Source organism: Macadamia integrifolia, chromosome 11 (genome assembly GCF_013358625.1).
Source record: "Macadamia integrifolia cultivar HAES 741 chromosome 11, SCU_Mint_v3, whole genome shotgun sequence".
Lineage (NCBI taxonomy): Eukaryota > Viridiplantae > Streptophyta > Magnoliopsida > Proteales > Proteaceae > Macadamia > Macadamia integrifolia.
Window position 1 is genome coordinate 32,825,131 of NC_056567.1, and position 14,739 is coordinate 32,839,869.

The 14,739-nt window shown below is 38.8% G+C and overlaps 2 protein-coding genes across 3 annotated transcripts; one reads left to right on the top strand and one right to left on the bottom strand.

Annotated features, from left to right (window-relative positions):
* Positions 1–789: 789 nt before the first annotated feature.
* On the top strand, positions 790–7,894 carry LOC122093675 (phytochrome C). 2 transcript variants are annotated; one of them, XM_042664061.1, is made up of 5 exons: positions 790–1,386; positions 1,642–4,041; positions 5,280–6,096; positions 6,740–7,036; positions 7,290–7,894. In XM_042664061.1, exons 2-5 carry the CDS (start codon positions 1,998–2,000, stop codon positions 7,504–7,506), a joined length of 3,375 nt encoding a protein of 1,124 aa, XP_042519995.1. In that variant the 5' UTR covers positions 790–1,386; positions 1,642–1,997; the 3' UTR covers positions 7,507–7,894. The 2 variants fall into 2 exon arrangements, with proteins under 2 accessions (XP_042519995.1, XP_042519996.1); XM_042664062.1 differs by having other exon boundaries at positions 1,948–4,041.
* A 1,176-nt stretch (positions 7,895–9,070) lies between these two features.
* On the bottom strand, positions 9,071–13,226 carry LOC122093167 (cysteine synthase 2). Its single transcript, XM_042663443.1, has 6 exons — positions 12,949–13,226; positions 12,691–12,765; positions 12,077–12,220; positions 9,936–10,325; positions 9,610–9,845; positions 9,071–9,537 (listed from the first exon to the last, which is right to left on the bottom strand). The coding sequence occupies exons 1-6, from the start codon at positions 13,159–13,161 to the stop codon at positions 9,315–9,317; spliced, it is 1,281 nt and encodes a 426-aa protein (XP_042519377.1). The 5' UTR covers positions 13,162–13,226; the 3' UTR covers positions 9,071–9,314.
* Positions 13,227–14,739: the final 1,513 nt, after the last annotated feature.

A 14,739-nucleotide genomic window follows, 5' to 3' on the forward strand; every position in this document is an offset into this window, starting at 1 on the left:
TATTTGTAATGAGATTTATTTTCTCCGTAAGTAATTCTGAGAGGTGTGAAGACGAGCGATGTAACCCTAATCTCCATTGATAGTGAAGCAAGATCTCATCCCATCTCATTGAGGATGTAGGCAATCTTGCCGAATCTCCTAAATCTGTGTATATTGTTTGTTCTAATTTTTTCATTATTTTTTATATTTTTTAAGATTGCATTTCTACATTGACAACCATGGTATTGGTATTGATACCAGATAAATCGGGTTGTATCGTAAATTAAAAAATAGTCCATTTTTAGATTGATACAACCAACCCATATCCATATTGATAATGATCTTGAACAATACTAAGATGTATGGAATGATATAGGATCAATTCCTATCTAAAATCTTGGAAGTTCAATCTAGCTTTCGATTGTTGGAAGGATCTAGATATGCACCTCAACACATGAATATGCACCCCTATGTCCTTCCAACTGTTGAATGCCAATTTGAACATCCAACATGTAAAGAGAGAATAATATGATATCAATACTTAAAACTATGGATCTGAGTTATCAAAATAAAAAATGTAGTTATAACAAGGAGTTGAATTTTGCACAATGGTAAAATTGTTTCATTGTGAACTGGTGGTTGCGGGTTGAAATGAGAAGCACAGGATTAAAACTGTGTAATGTGTATGTATACATTTGTCCCTCACGGACCCAAAAAAAAAAAAAAAGACTTTATAGGACGATATGATGCATAACCTCCAGTCTCCACCACAAAACCCACAAAGAGAACCGAGTAAATGAGAAATCCATTCATCGTCAACTAACCAGATCAAAAACTTCTTCCAGTGACATGATACACGACTGATGAGAGACGATACAGGGGAGGAGAGAGACTGTTTCAAATTTTCAATGGCAATCTGAAGCGTTGAGCCCGAGGAGCTTCTCCTGTTTTCTTCTCTAATAGTGGACATGGTTAATTAGGATAAGGATGAAAAAATATTTTTAGTTGGTAATTTTACAGACAAAATAGATAAGTGGGCTCACTTGTTCTGCACGATGTGATAATTCTAACTCTGGTCTAAGACTCTAAATAACTACCATGTCAAATTTCAGCTTAAGTCTTAAGATCCAATAATTATATATGTCCAAAGCTTCTTTCATAGTTCTGTGCACATCTGGGTACTTTGAATCTCTATGGATCATGGGTAAATTCAAGACAAAATTATTTTTATTATTATTATAAATTATGATGACGGAAAATCCAAGCAAGTGAAGCTGATTTCTTCTTCTTGAGAGAAAAACAAAAACAAAATTGATTTGCGGCTTTTGCTGTTTAGATGGGTGAGCGATGAACTGCAGAAATCAGCTCGGATTCACGTGTTGCTGACCCATTTTTCCTGCAGAATTGGTCAGTCTACCTTATCTCTCCTCACTTTCTTTTTATTGATGACCCTGTATTGCTTTCTGTTATGGCTTTCGGATTCGAATATATCTAGAGCGGTTTATTGTTCTTTTTTTAACAAATAGTTATCGATCGCTTTGATGTTTTCTCTTGGGTTTATGGAATTCATGGAGATTCTGTGATGGGTTTCCCTCAAAAGGTTCTATCTTCCTTGAATTCGATGATGGTATTTGTGGGTTTACTCTCCTTATCTCCTTTCAGCAATCCAGGATATTTCTTAGAAATTAAGGAAGAAAACCCTCTTTGGATGTGTTCTGGGAGAACCCAATCTCTGTGCACCCAACTTCATGGGTTTTGGATGAGATCCCACTCATGGGCCGCCTTGAATTTTATCAGCTTGGATCCTTGTGAAGGAGTGAACTGAACTGAACTGAACTTATTTAAGTTCTGGATTTGATTTTGGTTTTGAGATTTCTGGTAGTTTAGCACACTTGGGTTTGGTTTCTTATTTAATGTTGAAGGCTGTAAATTTTGGTCCGAGTAGAGTGCTTACATGGGTAAGTGTAGTTGAAGAAGCGAGTTGAAGAGCAAGAATTAAAGAAGACGAAGAGGATGAGATGTCGTCCAAGTCGAACAGAACAAATTGTTCCAGGAGCAGCTCTGCTCGATCAAAACACAGTGCTCGTGTTGTTGCTCAGACATCCGTTGATGCTAAGCTTCATGAAGAATTTGAAGAGTCTGAACAGTTCAATTATTCCACTTCCATTGACCTCAACATCTCAGCCGCTGACAACAATGCCCCCTCTTCTTCCGTTTCAGTTTACCTTCAACGGATGCAGAGGGGGAAGCTCATCCAACCCTTTGGTTGTATGATTGCCGTGGAAGAACAGAGTTTTGCAGTAATTGCCTACAGTGAGAATGCTCCTGAGATGTTGGACCTGGCCCCTCATGCAGTCCCCAGCATTGAACAAAAGGAAGCTCTCACAATCGGCACTGATGCTCGAACCCTCTTCCGCTCCTCAAGTGCTGCGGCCTTGCAGAAAGCCACCAATTTTGGGGATGTTAATCTCCTCAATCCGATATTGGTACACTGTCGGAACTCTGGTAAGCCCTTCTATGCAATTTTGCACCGGATTGATGTTGGGTTGGTTATAGATTTGGAGCCAGTGAATCCTGCTGATGTCCCAGTCACTGCTGCTGGGGCATTGAAATCGTATAAGCTTGCAGCCAAATCCATATCCAGATTGCAATCTTTGCCGAGTGGGAATATCTCACTATTATGTGATGTACTAGTTCATGAAGTCAGTGACCTTACAGGTTACGATAGAATAATGGTATATAAGTTTCATGAAGATGAACATGGTGAAGTGATTGCTGAGTGCTGTAAACCTGATTTGGAGCCTTATCTTGGCTTACATTACCCAGCTACTGATATACCACAGGCTTCAAGGTTTCTCTTCATGAAGAACAAGGTTAGAATGATCTGTGACTGTTTGGCGCCATCGGTGGAAGTGATTCAAGACAAGAGATTGCCACAGCCATTGAGTCTTGGTGGATCCACGCTGAGAGCTCCCCATGGGTGCCATGCGCAGTACATGGCAAATATGGGCTCTATCGCATCCCTTGTAGTGTCTGTTACAATCAACGAAGATGATGATGATGATGAGATTGTGAGTGATCAGAAAATGAGTAAGAAGCTTTGGGGTTTGGTAGTTTGCCATCATACAAGCCCTAGATTTGTCCCATTCCCTCTGAGGTACGCCTGTGAGTTTTTGATACAAGTGTTTGGTATACAACTTAACAAGGAAGTGGAATTGGCGGCTCAACAAAGGGAGAAGCATATTCTGCAGACTCAAACTATGCTTTGTGACATGCTCCTTAGGGATGCTCCTGTGGGGATTGTTACCAAATCACCTAATGTGATGGACCTTGTTAAGTGCGATGGAGCTGCACTCTTTTACAGGAACAAATTTTGGTTGCTTGGCATCACGCCTACAGAGGGACAAATAAAAGATATAGCTGGATGGCTTCTTGATCGCCATGATCAGAGTACAGGTTTGAGTACAGATAGCCTTATGGAAGCTGGCTACCCAGGTGCTTCAATTCTTGGAGATGCGGTTTGTGGAATGGCCGCCATCAAGATTACTTCAAAGGATTTCCTCTTTTGGTTCCGTTCACATACGGCAAAAGAGATCAAGTGGGGTGGTGCAAAACATGACCCAGTCATTAAGGATGATGGCAGGAAAATGCACCCTAGATCATCATTCAAGGCTTTCTTGGAAGTAGTAAAAAGGCGGAGCTTACCATGGGAAGACGTTGAGATGGATGCCATCCACTCCTTACAGCTTATAATGAGAGGATCCTTGCAAGATGATAATGAGAAGGACTCCAAGACAATTGTTGATGCAACTTCAGTTGATGCAAGGATCCAGAGAGTGGATGAACTGCATCTTGTCACTAGTGAGATGGTTCGTCTTATTGAGACAGCTTCCGTCCCTATTTTGGCAGTTGATGCTTTCAGTAATATAAATGGATGGAATACGAAAGTGTCCGAGTTAACAGGATTGTCTGTGCAGCAAGCAATTGGAGTCCCTTTAACTGACATTGTCATTGATGATTCAGTTGAAGAGGTGAAAAGCATGCTCCGCTCGGCTTTGCAAGGTGATAATATGAGTTTCTTTCTTTCCTTCTATTTAGCTTATAGCACGTGAAGCATCTTCCTGCTTCCTTTACTCCAGAGGAAATTCTTTAACTAAACTCTCAACACACTTATGTTTATTTGCTTTAAAGATGGTCCTATTTTTCACAGTAATTCTTCTAAAACTACGACTTAAAGGATATGCATGTCAGTGTTTTGACACTTAAACCATCCATTTTATCATGTGATGGCTATATAGTGATGGGTTTACTAGGTGAGTTACACTATAGAAGTCGAGGTAATCAAAGAATCTTTCACATGGCAATTCATTTGGCAGTTGGCAGCCCAAAAGGTATCTATATGCTTGCATGATAACCCTTATAGTCATGTTCATCCCAGAAGCACTTTGGAGACAAAGAACTAAAGCTCTCCTTTTTGGCCATTTGTAAATGAAAAACTTAGAACTCCTGCATGGTATACCATATAGTTAAAGTGTATGATCTTCCTACCAAAAAGAAGTGTATGATCAAACTTTGACATGTGGCAAAGCCAGGGGGTCCACTATCTAACTTATGGTCCAGATTAACCACATCATCCATGTCGACGGTCATCACAAATTTCTTCACTAGTGACCTCTCCACTTCAGCCATGTAGACCTTCCATTCGATGGGGGCCAACAGATTAATCAGATACCAATGGCCAACATCTATAGAATTTGGGCTTCAATGAAGCTGCTGCATGAAAGATTCCATGCTGACCTCTCTCTCTCTCTCTCTCTCTCTCTCTCTCTCTCTATATATATATATATATATATATATATGAACCCTTAGTAGATGGAACATCTAAAAACTAAAATTACATGGTGTCGAAACACTACACCATTGTAATTTCTACACCACTTCATCTCTCCATGTCGCTTGATTGCCCTTCCCCCCACCTCCCAAAAATAAGTTCTTATGCTAAGAAGATTAGATGTGCCCAGCATTTTTTAGTTTCCATCTTATAGAAAGCACCCAAGGAGACAGAACTCTCTCTTTTTTTAATACATTTCCATTAAAGATTAGTGAAAAATGGTGAAGGGTATCATCTTCTAATTTTAATTGGGATTTACTGCTAAATATCCAAGTATCTGATGGTTTAAGCTTTGGCACAATTCAGTTTTTTTAATTGGTCTGATTTTTTTTTCCTGTTTGATTTTCTGTTTTTTGTGCTCTCAAGATATGCAAGCTGAATATCCAATTGATCTGTTTCTAAATGACAGGCAATGAGGAGAAAAACATTGAGATCAAACTTAAAACATTTGGTTCCGAGGAGGGGAAAGGGCCTATAATCCTGGTTGGTAATGCTTGTTGTAATCGGGACATGCAAGAAAATGTGGTAGGAGTTTGCTTCATTGGGCAAGATGTAACAGGGCAAAAGATGGTAATGGACAAATACACCCGTATCCAAGGCGATTACATTTCAATTGTGCGAAGTCCTTCTGCGCTTATTCCTCCAATTTTTATGATAGATGAATTTGGTTGCTGCCTTGAGTGGAATGATGCAATGCAGAAATTGTCTGGTCTGAAGAGGGAAGAAACCATCAATAGGATGCTTCTTGGGGAGGTGTTCACTGTTCATAACTTTGGTTGTCGAGTTAAAGATCAAGACACATTGACCAAGCTTAGGATATTACTGAATGGTGTAATTGCAGGCCAGGATGCTGGTAAATTGCTATTTGGGTTCTTTGACCACCGTGGTAAATATGTGGAAGCCTTACTTTCTGCAAACAAGAGGATAGATGCAGAAGGTAAGATCACTGGGGCGCTCTGCTTTTTACATGTTCCTAGCCCAGAACTTCAACATGCTTTGAAAGTGCAAAAATTATCAGAAGAGGCTGCAAAGAATAGCCTCATGGAGTTGGCATATATTCGTCAGGAAATCAAGAACCCACTTCAAGGGATCATTTTTACACACAATCTGATGGGAGCTTCTGATTTGAGCGAAGAGCAGAAGCAACATTTGAGGAGGACTGCTCTTTGTCATGAACAATTAGCCAAGATAGTTGACGACACCGATTTGGAAAATATTGAAGAGTGGTATGTTTCCTTGATTATTTATTACTTCTAAGCTGTCTATTTGATTTTTCTTTTTAAATTGATCTCACTAGTTTTTATAGAATGGGCGACCCTGTGGCGCAATGGGTAATTTGCACTATTGCAACATGTTTGTCACAGGTTCAAAACTTGAAAACCACCTCTCCTGCGAAGTGGAGGGTAAGGTTGCATACATTTTGCCCCTCCTAGACCCTGCAGTAGCAGGAGCCTCGTGCATTGGTTTGCTCTCTCACTAGGTTTTATAGAGACTTGAAATTTTCATCTTTGAGCTCCTCTTCATAATTAGATCCAGAAATGCATTAGTTGTTTGTGTCAATCTGTGGACTATGTTAATTAATTCCTAAGAATTATTTTTCTAAATATTAATATTTTATGTGCAAATTTTTTGTTACTGAATATGGCTGCATGGAATTTCATGGACACATATTATATCCAGATAACATATTCTGGCATTATGAGATTTTTATTCATGTTTTGGTTGCACCCCCTTTTCATATCGTCTGAGATTTAGAGTGCATTCTTTGATATGTGATTTAGAAGATATGGTTTACTTGTCCATTAACATCTTCACGAACTTCTTGTTTTTTTTTTTTTTTTTCCAATGCTTGTGGCCCTCCATTCACAGCTATCTGGAATTGAATGCTGTCGAATTCAACCTCGGGGAAACTCTGGAGGTGGTCATAACACAAGCTATGATTTTGAGCGGGGAGAGACAGGTGGACCTCATCCCTGAGTCACCAAGAGAAGTGTCCTCTATGTTCTTGTATGGTGACAACTTGAGACTTCAGCAGGTCCTGTCTGATTTCTTGACAAATGCACTCCTCTTCACACCTGCATTTGAAGGATCATCGGTTGTGCTCAGGGTCATCCCTAGAGCGGAGCGTATAGGGACTGCGATACACATTGTTCATGTTGAATTTCGGTGAGCTGTTTCAAATCCTATCAATCAGCTACCTCCCCACCCCAACTTTCTTTCCCTGCTCGCCTTCCAATTTTACTAGTTACTGCAGCACATCACCTACATGCTTACCATGGACAAAGTAGCCTACTTTGTCTGCGTGCATGAACATGTTTAGGCGGATGTGTCGTATATTATTATGTTAGATGATCTGACAAGATTGGCACGATGATCGGTTTGTGCTCATTTTATAATTATCTTGTGGTTTCAATGGCAGGATAACGCATCCAGCACCTGGGATCTCAGAAGCTTTGATTCAAGAGATGTTCCACCACGGCCAGGGTTTCTCAAAGGAAGGTCTTGGCCTGTACATCAGTCAGAAACTTGTGAAGATTATGAATGGTACTGTACAGTATCTTAGGGAGGCAGAGAGGTCATCTTTCATCATTCTCATTGAATTCCCATTGGTTCGTCGCAGTGTGGAGTCTAGGTGACCTAAACTTTCCAGGAGAATTGGAATGACAAACTGTTTCTGCACCACGACCTTCATATGGCCTGAACTGATGGTGCATCAAATTAGGCTTTTGAGAAATTGGGGCCACAGCTCATCACAAAACCAGGGCTGTTTGGGCTGACAAAGACAAGGAGGAACTTGGCTGAAGTGTTGTGGAATGAGAATGACTTCTGTAATACTTTTTGTAAATTGGGCATCCAAAGCAGGCGGGAATTTATGAAGCAAGATACTATCAACTATTTTTCTTACTTTATTGCAATGTGTTCTAAGCCTTCTTGGAGTTATTGCCTGATGAAGAGTACCCCATGGAATTTTTAAGTGTCACAGAAGCACCACATTAAATACACTTTGCTATGGTTCAACTCCAACCCTAACAAGATTTGGGCTGCCTTTTATGTAAATCTTGTTTACCCCCAAAAAGCAGCAGATGTTCATCATTTAAAATAGCTTACATGCAAGTTGTCTTAGGTACTTCTTCCCATGTAATCTTTCAATTTCTTTTAACCTTTTCCAGATTATTTTCTTAGTTCCTCCTCTGTTTTTGAGGCCATGAAAATCACGTATTAGATAAGCGAAATGGAATCGGATGATCAAGGAGAGGGAGAAACTTAGCCTCTTTAAAAGGATTGAGATATCACATGCTGCAGTGGATCAGCAAGCTTCGCATTTCAGTTCATTAAGCAGTCGAATCACTTTCAGTTAAGCTCTTCATTCAGTCGGACCATTGTAGATTATACAATGACAAAGAGCAAGAATTTCAATGTTATTAAGTTTGTCTCAAATTCTTGACCCGTTTTGAAGATTGATCCACTTCGACATATTTTGGTGGTGATCCGAATGGGAAGTAATCTTAGATCTGTGATGAAAGCAGAGAGGTTGGGCCGATAAGTATCTGTTAGTGTTTGCTATAACAAATGTCATGCTATGTTTGGTGTGCTCTCTTAGAATTGATTAAATCAAAATTTATGCCTATTTACAATTCTAGAAACGATTTTGACGATTCGTCGTTTTTAAAAATGAATTTGAGAGAAAAAAAAAAAAAAAAGACTGTTGTGCCCCGATAAATCTCTCAACTATTTAAACCTAAAAAAAGACAACCAAACCCTCTCTCCCTTCTGGGCATCTGATGATATTATTGGGTTTTTTAGTGGCATTAAGTCTGCAAAAAATGTTTCAATAAACAGATTTATCAAACATCAAAAAATCTGTTTTTGTTTCCAGAAATATGAAAAGCCGTAAAAACAGTAGAAACGTTATCAAACGGTGCCTAAGTCTTAGAATGCGTTTTAGACCCAAAATTTATTTCAAAATGCATACCAAAATTTTAAAAGTTGCAGTCTCTGGTCCATGGCAAAGGCACAGGTAGCTTGCTTGGCTAGCTGCAGTTGCATGGATATTTTGAGTTGTTGGGATGCCTCCTCCTATGTATAGAACAAGAACCCAGGGGCTAATTTCCTTTGACAAAATTCTTAGCATGCCAACCATTTGATCATGGGAATGGGAGGGATGAACAAAATTTGGAACCAAAATTATACTCAGTCGTGTCCAGGGAGAAAAAATGACTCTAATTTATCTTATAAATTAACGATCTGCTACAAAATGAATAGAGAAAAGCAACAAGGATTCAGGTAGGGTTCCAAGTGTTGGTTCACCATTGCTACCAATTCGGGTTAATTCAGATGCACAATTGGCTGGTAATAGAGGTGGAATTGTACCTAAAATACCAAGCTCATATCCAGCCATGCCATGCTATACATCTCAATTGAGATGGGGTGATTCAAGCATGCATCAACCAAGACCCATAAACTCCAACCCAGTTGCTGATGGAGTCAAACCATACCGAGACAAATACTCAGGATTACAAAATTTACTGAGATGCCTCATTCCACTGTCACAAAGAATTGTTACAATTGTGTGACCAGGCCCCATCGATTGTGCCACTCTGACAGCTCCTACACAATTCATGGCAGAAGAACTCCCAAGAAATAGCCCATCATTCCTCAGAAGAAACCTGATAAGTTCAGATTATAACATGAATATCATTCTGATATGCAGGACGGAGAGATGAATATGAAGTACATACCTGGACATCTCAACAGCCTCCCTATCTGTTCCTCTAAAAGCCCCATCAAGTTCTGCCATCATGAAATTCTTCGTTAATCTGTTGATTCCGATACCTTCAGTTATGGTGTCAAACGGGTTCTTCAGCCTCTGACCTTCAGCTTCTTCCCTAGTATACATTACCCCTCTTGTCACCTTATTGAACAGACCAGAACCAGGTGGATCAATCAGAAAGCACTTGACATCTGGATTCTTTTCCTGTTGAAAATGTAATGAGGGACTAATGCAGAATTTCCAATAATATTATCAGAATGAAGCATGAATTAGAAAGAACAATGATGAATTAACCTGAAGAAACCGGGAAACACCAGCAACAGTGCCGCCTGTGCCTGCAGCTGCCACAAAAGCATGCAAATTGCCACCAGTTTGTTCCCAAATTTCAGGCCCAGTGCCCTGATAGTGGGCCCGAAAGTTTGCAAGGTTTTCAAACTGATCTGCGAAAAACCCTCCTTTACAATCATCTGATATAACAGTAATGGATTCCCCATTCTCATATGTGTGACCATTGATTAGCTTTAAATCTTTGTCATCCATTTGTTCAGATGTTCTTCGCTTCAATGCTAAGTCTTTTGCTTCCAATGCTCTTCTCCTCGCAACGTTGACATAATGGTCTTTATGCGAAATTGAAACTGGTCTTACTCTTTCAACAGTGGCTCCAAGAGCTTCAAGAATTTGAGACTAGAGAAAGTTTTAGAGCTTAGAAATAAAATGCCATCATGTTGCAGTAGCTAGGAAGAAATCAAACATATAATCGAATAGCTGATCAACCTCGTCATTCCATTGAAACCAGTTTGTATGACAAGATCGTTACTAACCTACTTATCGTACAGCCTTCTTCTTGAAAGCATGCTAATACATGGGGAGCTCTGAATTGCCTGATGAAGTTATATTATTCGTTAAAAGATACTCATAATGTAAATAATGTGTCAGTTGTAAGGGTCATCATGTTCAGGTCCAATTAGGGAAGGAGATTCCACTAGGGCTGAATCTCTTAAAGTGGGGTTGGAGATTTCCTTTGCAAGGTATGATCAGGTCATTGAGGCAGTAGATTAGGCCTACATAATTGTTCGGATGAGGTGTAATGGCTAGGAGCCACAGAGATCCTCTCATCAGACGACATTCACTCAAGCTCTCACGACTACGCGTAAATGCTCACTCACTCGGATGTCAAGAATGATGAATGTAGAAGCTTAATGGCTTGGCTAAACAAGAAACTGCTAGACCTGCATTATATCTTGTTAACATTCACCATTGTAGAGTGAAATGTTACAACCTTATCAGTAGCTATTGGTCTGGTATTTTCTTGGGGGTCTTATCACTCCCTCGCCCCCTCTTTTAAGGGTTTAATCTCTAACTTTTCTTTCTATCAAAACATAAATTGTTGCTTGACAGGAAAAAAAAAATTATATATATATCACTTCGGAAACCAAAAAGGAAAATAGAAAAATAGAAATGTTGAAGTCACTTGGAAATAGAGGATATAATCATACAGGACAAAATTCACTGCAAGAATGGTTTCGAAAATGAAAGCAAGCATGGTTTGCTAAATAAATAAAAGAAACTCTCTAAGGGAAAAGATTGGTACCATGCTTTCGCCAGGAAGTCTTTATGCCACACCCTATTTTCTGGCCACAATAACCGATGATTTGGGAACCTGACTGTTGGATAGATGGGTGGGTAGACCAATTGCCAAATTTGGTGGTCAATCTCAACTGTGCAGCTCACACCTTGTATGGGGCTTTCAAAAGTGCATGGGATTATAGGTTTCAGCTTTCATGGTTTTCATGGGTTTCATTTCTCAAGTTTCAGAATTCATAGTTTAAGATATAAGTTTTTACTTCAATCGTTTCAAAATATCATGGTTTAAGGTTTCAGATTTCAGGTGTAATGGGTTCAAATTTCAAAGTTCATGGTATCAAGTTGCTGGTAACTTTAAGAAATTTCTCAGAAACCTACTCTCTACATTTTTTTTTTGTCATTTTCCTGCCAGCATGATTGAAGGAGATGGCGATCAAGGTAACAGCATGGCAGAACCCACTTCCCCTAAAAGTTGGTTAACAAGTGTAAGTTACAACATGTAGGTGCAGCAGAGGCAAGGTCGTGGAGATCAAAGTCCACACTTTTGTATCATCCTAAACTACTGCCAAGTCAACTTATGTGCCACCAGAATTCACTTTGAAAGACAAGTGGAAAAGAAATTTCAATTAATAAAACAGTCTTAACAAACATAACCAGTTGGTAAGATCATAATCAACTGACAAAATAACTAGGCTTTGTGAGCATTAAGCCAGCAAAGTTGGACCTTGAATGCTCACAACCTAGTAATGGGAAGAAAGTTGTGCAGATTCTTAATTGTCACTTTCAAATCAAAATGGACTTCAGTTTGTGCCCATGAAAATAAACTAAGATGTCAATGGAATAAGAGGTACCTTTTCAATAGCAACATCATCTGGGATCACCACATGGCATTTACAACCATAAGCAGGAGCCACTGTGGCAAGGCTAATGGCAGTGCTTCCAGCACTTCCCTCAGTAACTACTCCACCACGAACCAGCTCACCAGAATCTAGAGCCTGCACAGAGCATGAAAGATGAGAAAGTCATGCAAAAGTTTCTATTAAATTCTACTTCACTACACAACCAAATTCCATGAATTTGAATAGGAAAAATGGAAAAAAACGAAACCACTTGAAAATTTTGGATCATATTTGGTTGAAGTTATGAAATCATGATTATAAAAGTTTCTATTTTCCTTTTTGAATTAATTTCACTTCTTTTTTTCTTTACTTGCGACGAGACACAGACTTAAAGAAAATATCTCCACTTCCTTTGAATGGAGACAGCCCTAACTTCATTAAGCCCACAAAAGTACCTCCTCCTTCACCGTCCCATACTTATCTCCTTCCAAATTTCAACCCACACTCATAAGAAAAAGGGTAATGAAGAAGGATATGACACAGTTATGAGATAAGAATCAGCACCAGGGAGCTCCAATGATTAATGTACTTTAAATTAAAAAGAAACAGTGAACAGGGTAATTCACCTCTTCGATGATTTTAACTGCAACTCTATCCTTCACGCTTCCCCCAGGATTCAAGAATTCAGATTTTCCGAGAATCTGAAACATACACAAAACTGCATAAATCAACAAGTTTTTTCTTTGGTTAGCAATGCAACAAACCCTAAGACCAAAACTACAGAACATGAGGAGAAAAATATTCCAAAACAGTAAAGGGAAAACAGAAGAAAACACGAGATCAAAGCCAAAACAGAAGCAATATCTGAAAGATAAAGAGCTCACTTCACAACCAGTAGCCTCAGAAAGGCTTTTGATACGGATCAAAGGCGTGTTTCCAATGGCGCCGATTAGCCCATCCCTGATGTTCGACAAATGGAGGCTATGGGTTCTACGAGACCAGAGCCTCGACCGATAACTTCCGAGAAAATAAGAGAGTACGGCCATAGAAACCGCAGCAACTAAAACACCTGTGGCAGTTGTTCCCACAGGCGCCATCGTCGCCCGAGCTTGAGCTTCTGCAAGAACGCCTGCAGCTTCAAGGACATGGGGTTGTTTCACACTTTCACGATTCTTAATTGGTGGTAGCAGAACGGTAGAAGAAACGAGACCGGCCGATAAATCGGATTGGATTCGGCCGATACTGATTCTTTCCCATCGGGGTCGGGCTGATCCTGTACGGAAAACCCTAATGCCTGAAATATGCCGATTCCAGATTGACCCGGAGTCCGGACATACCCTGATTCCAAACCGAATCAATCCAAAGCATGGTTATTTAACTCGGAATCAAGATCAAGATGACATCCAACGGATTACAATCCGATCGGAATCGGGGTGGTTCGATTGGGAGTAGACCGGTACATGAAATAAATGGGAGAATATTATATGGGAAAGTGTTCTCTATCAAAGAGTGGCTCCTCCACCTAGATAAAAATTAATCAATGTTATCTTTTGATCCAATATTTAAAGGATAAAGAGGTCATTTTAGAAAGATGATGCAAGAGACAAGGCCAAGAGCATTGCTCATGAATAGAAAACCTTTTTCTTTGAATAAATTAGATTTTAAAATTTAACATGTGACTAATTTACACTATAACGTCTCTATTCAATAGTCAGTGACAGGTTGATGGTAAGGATTCGTAACATAGACATCTAAGAAGTTTTTTTTCCCCTCAAATTTTAGAATATAAATATATAAATTCTTTAAATCTATAGAATTTATTTATTTAATGGGTAAGGTATATCCTAGAGAATTTTTTTCCCTTTAGAAATTCTAACTAAAAATAATTCCACGAATTGGTTTTCACATGTTGTTCTCATATTAGCCTTTTTCTTTTTTTTTTTAATGGTGCTCTCTAAATTATTGTTATTATTTTTTTTCAGTGGCCATTATTGAATAGAAGAAACAACAAACCATAATGAGAACAAAAAATTCTAATTACCCTTTTTATTTTGCCCATACTATATTTAACTGTATATTAATAGCTAAAAGTAGCCTCGCCAATATAGACGTGCAGTGCACTTCTAATAACCAAATTTTCACGTATATATATATTTACAATGGTCCCTACAAAGGGTGGACCTGTATGAAACCTATTCGGGGCAAAAACTAATGTACAAGTTTTAAAAGATCCTCAAAAAATTAAGACTTTCAACAATCTGATTTCTCTTCAATTCTTAATCATTTAATTCTTGTCTAATTCTCTCTGTCACTCAATATGTGCGACACTTATATATTTAAAAAAAATTAATTAATTTGAACCCATTTTAAATCTTCAAATGCCTCAAACTTTCACAATCATTGAATTTTGAAAATTTAAAGGTGCTACACGCATAAAGAGAAGTGGACAAGAATTGAACAATTAAGAATTAAAGAAAAATCGGATCTGACTTTCAGAAATCTTGATAAGGACACGTTATACGGAGAGAATCATATCCGTACGTATAAATTTATTTATTTATTTCACCAATTTTGTTTACAACAAGATCTTTCCATAGATACATTATAGACACACACCAGCTCAATAGTTCCACATATACACAATTGATTTAGATTTTGAGAATCTGAGTTGTTGA

What these genes read in the sequence shown, in the direction of transcription:
- LOC122093167 (XM_042663443.1), bottom strand. Translation starts at nt 13,161, where the DNA reads ATGGCGCCTGTGGGAACAACTGCCACAGGTGTTTTAGTTGCTGCGGTT. An exon ending in CTGAGGCTACTGGTTGTGAA is followed by an intron (nt 12,766 to 12,948) that starts GTGAGCTCTTTA and finishes TGTATGTTTCAG; the next exon opens with ATTCTCGGAAAATCTGAATT. An exon ending in GTGTTTCCCGGTTTCTTCAG is followed by an intron (nt 9,846 to 9,935) that starts GTTAATTCATCA and finishes CATTTTCAACAG; the next exon opens with GAAAAGAATCCAGATGTCAA.
- LOC122093675 (XM_042664061.1), top strand. Translation starts at nt 1,998, where the DNA reads ATGTCGTCCAAGTCGAACAGAACAAATTGTTCCAGGAGCAGCTCTGCT. An exon ending in TTGGAAAATATTGAAGAGTG is followed by an intron (nt 6,097 to 6,739) that starts GTATGTTTCCTT and finishes CTCCATTCACAG; the next exon opens with CTATCTGGAATTGAATGCTG. An exon ending in ATTGTTCATGTTGAATTTCG is followed by an intron (nt 7,037 to 7,289) that starts GTGAGCTGTTTC and finishes TTTCAATGGCAG; the next exon opens with GATAACGCATCCAGCACCTG.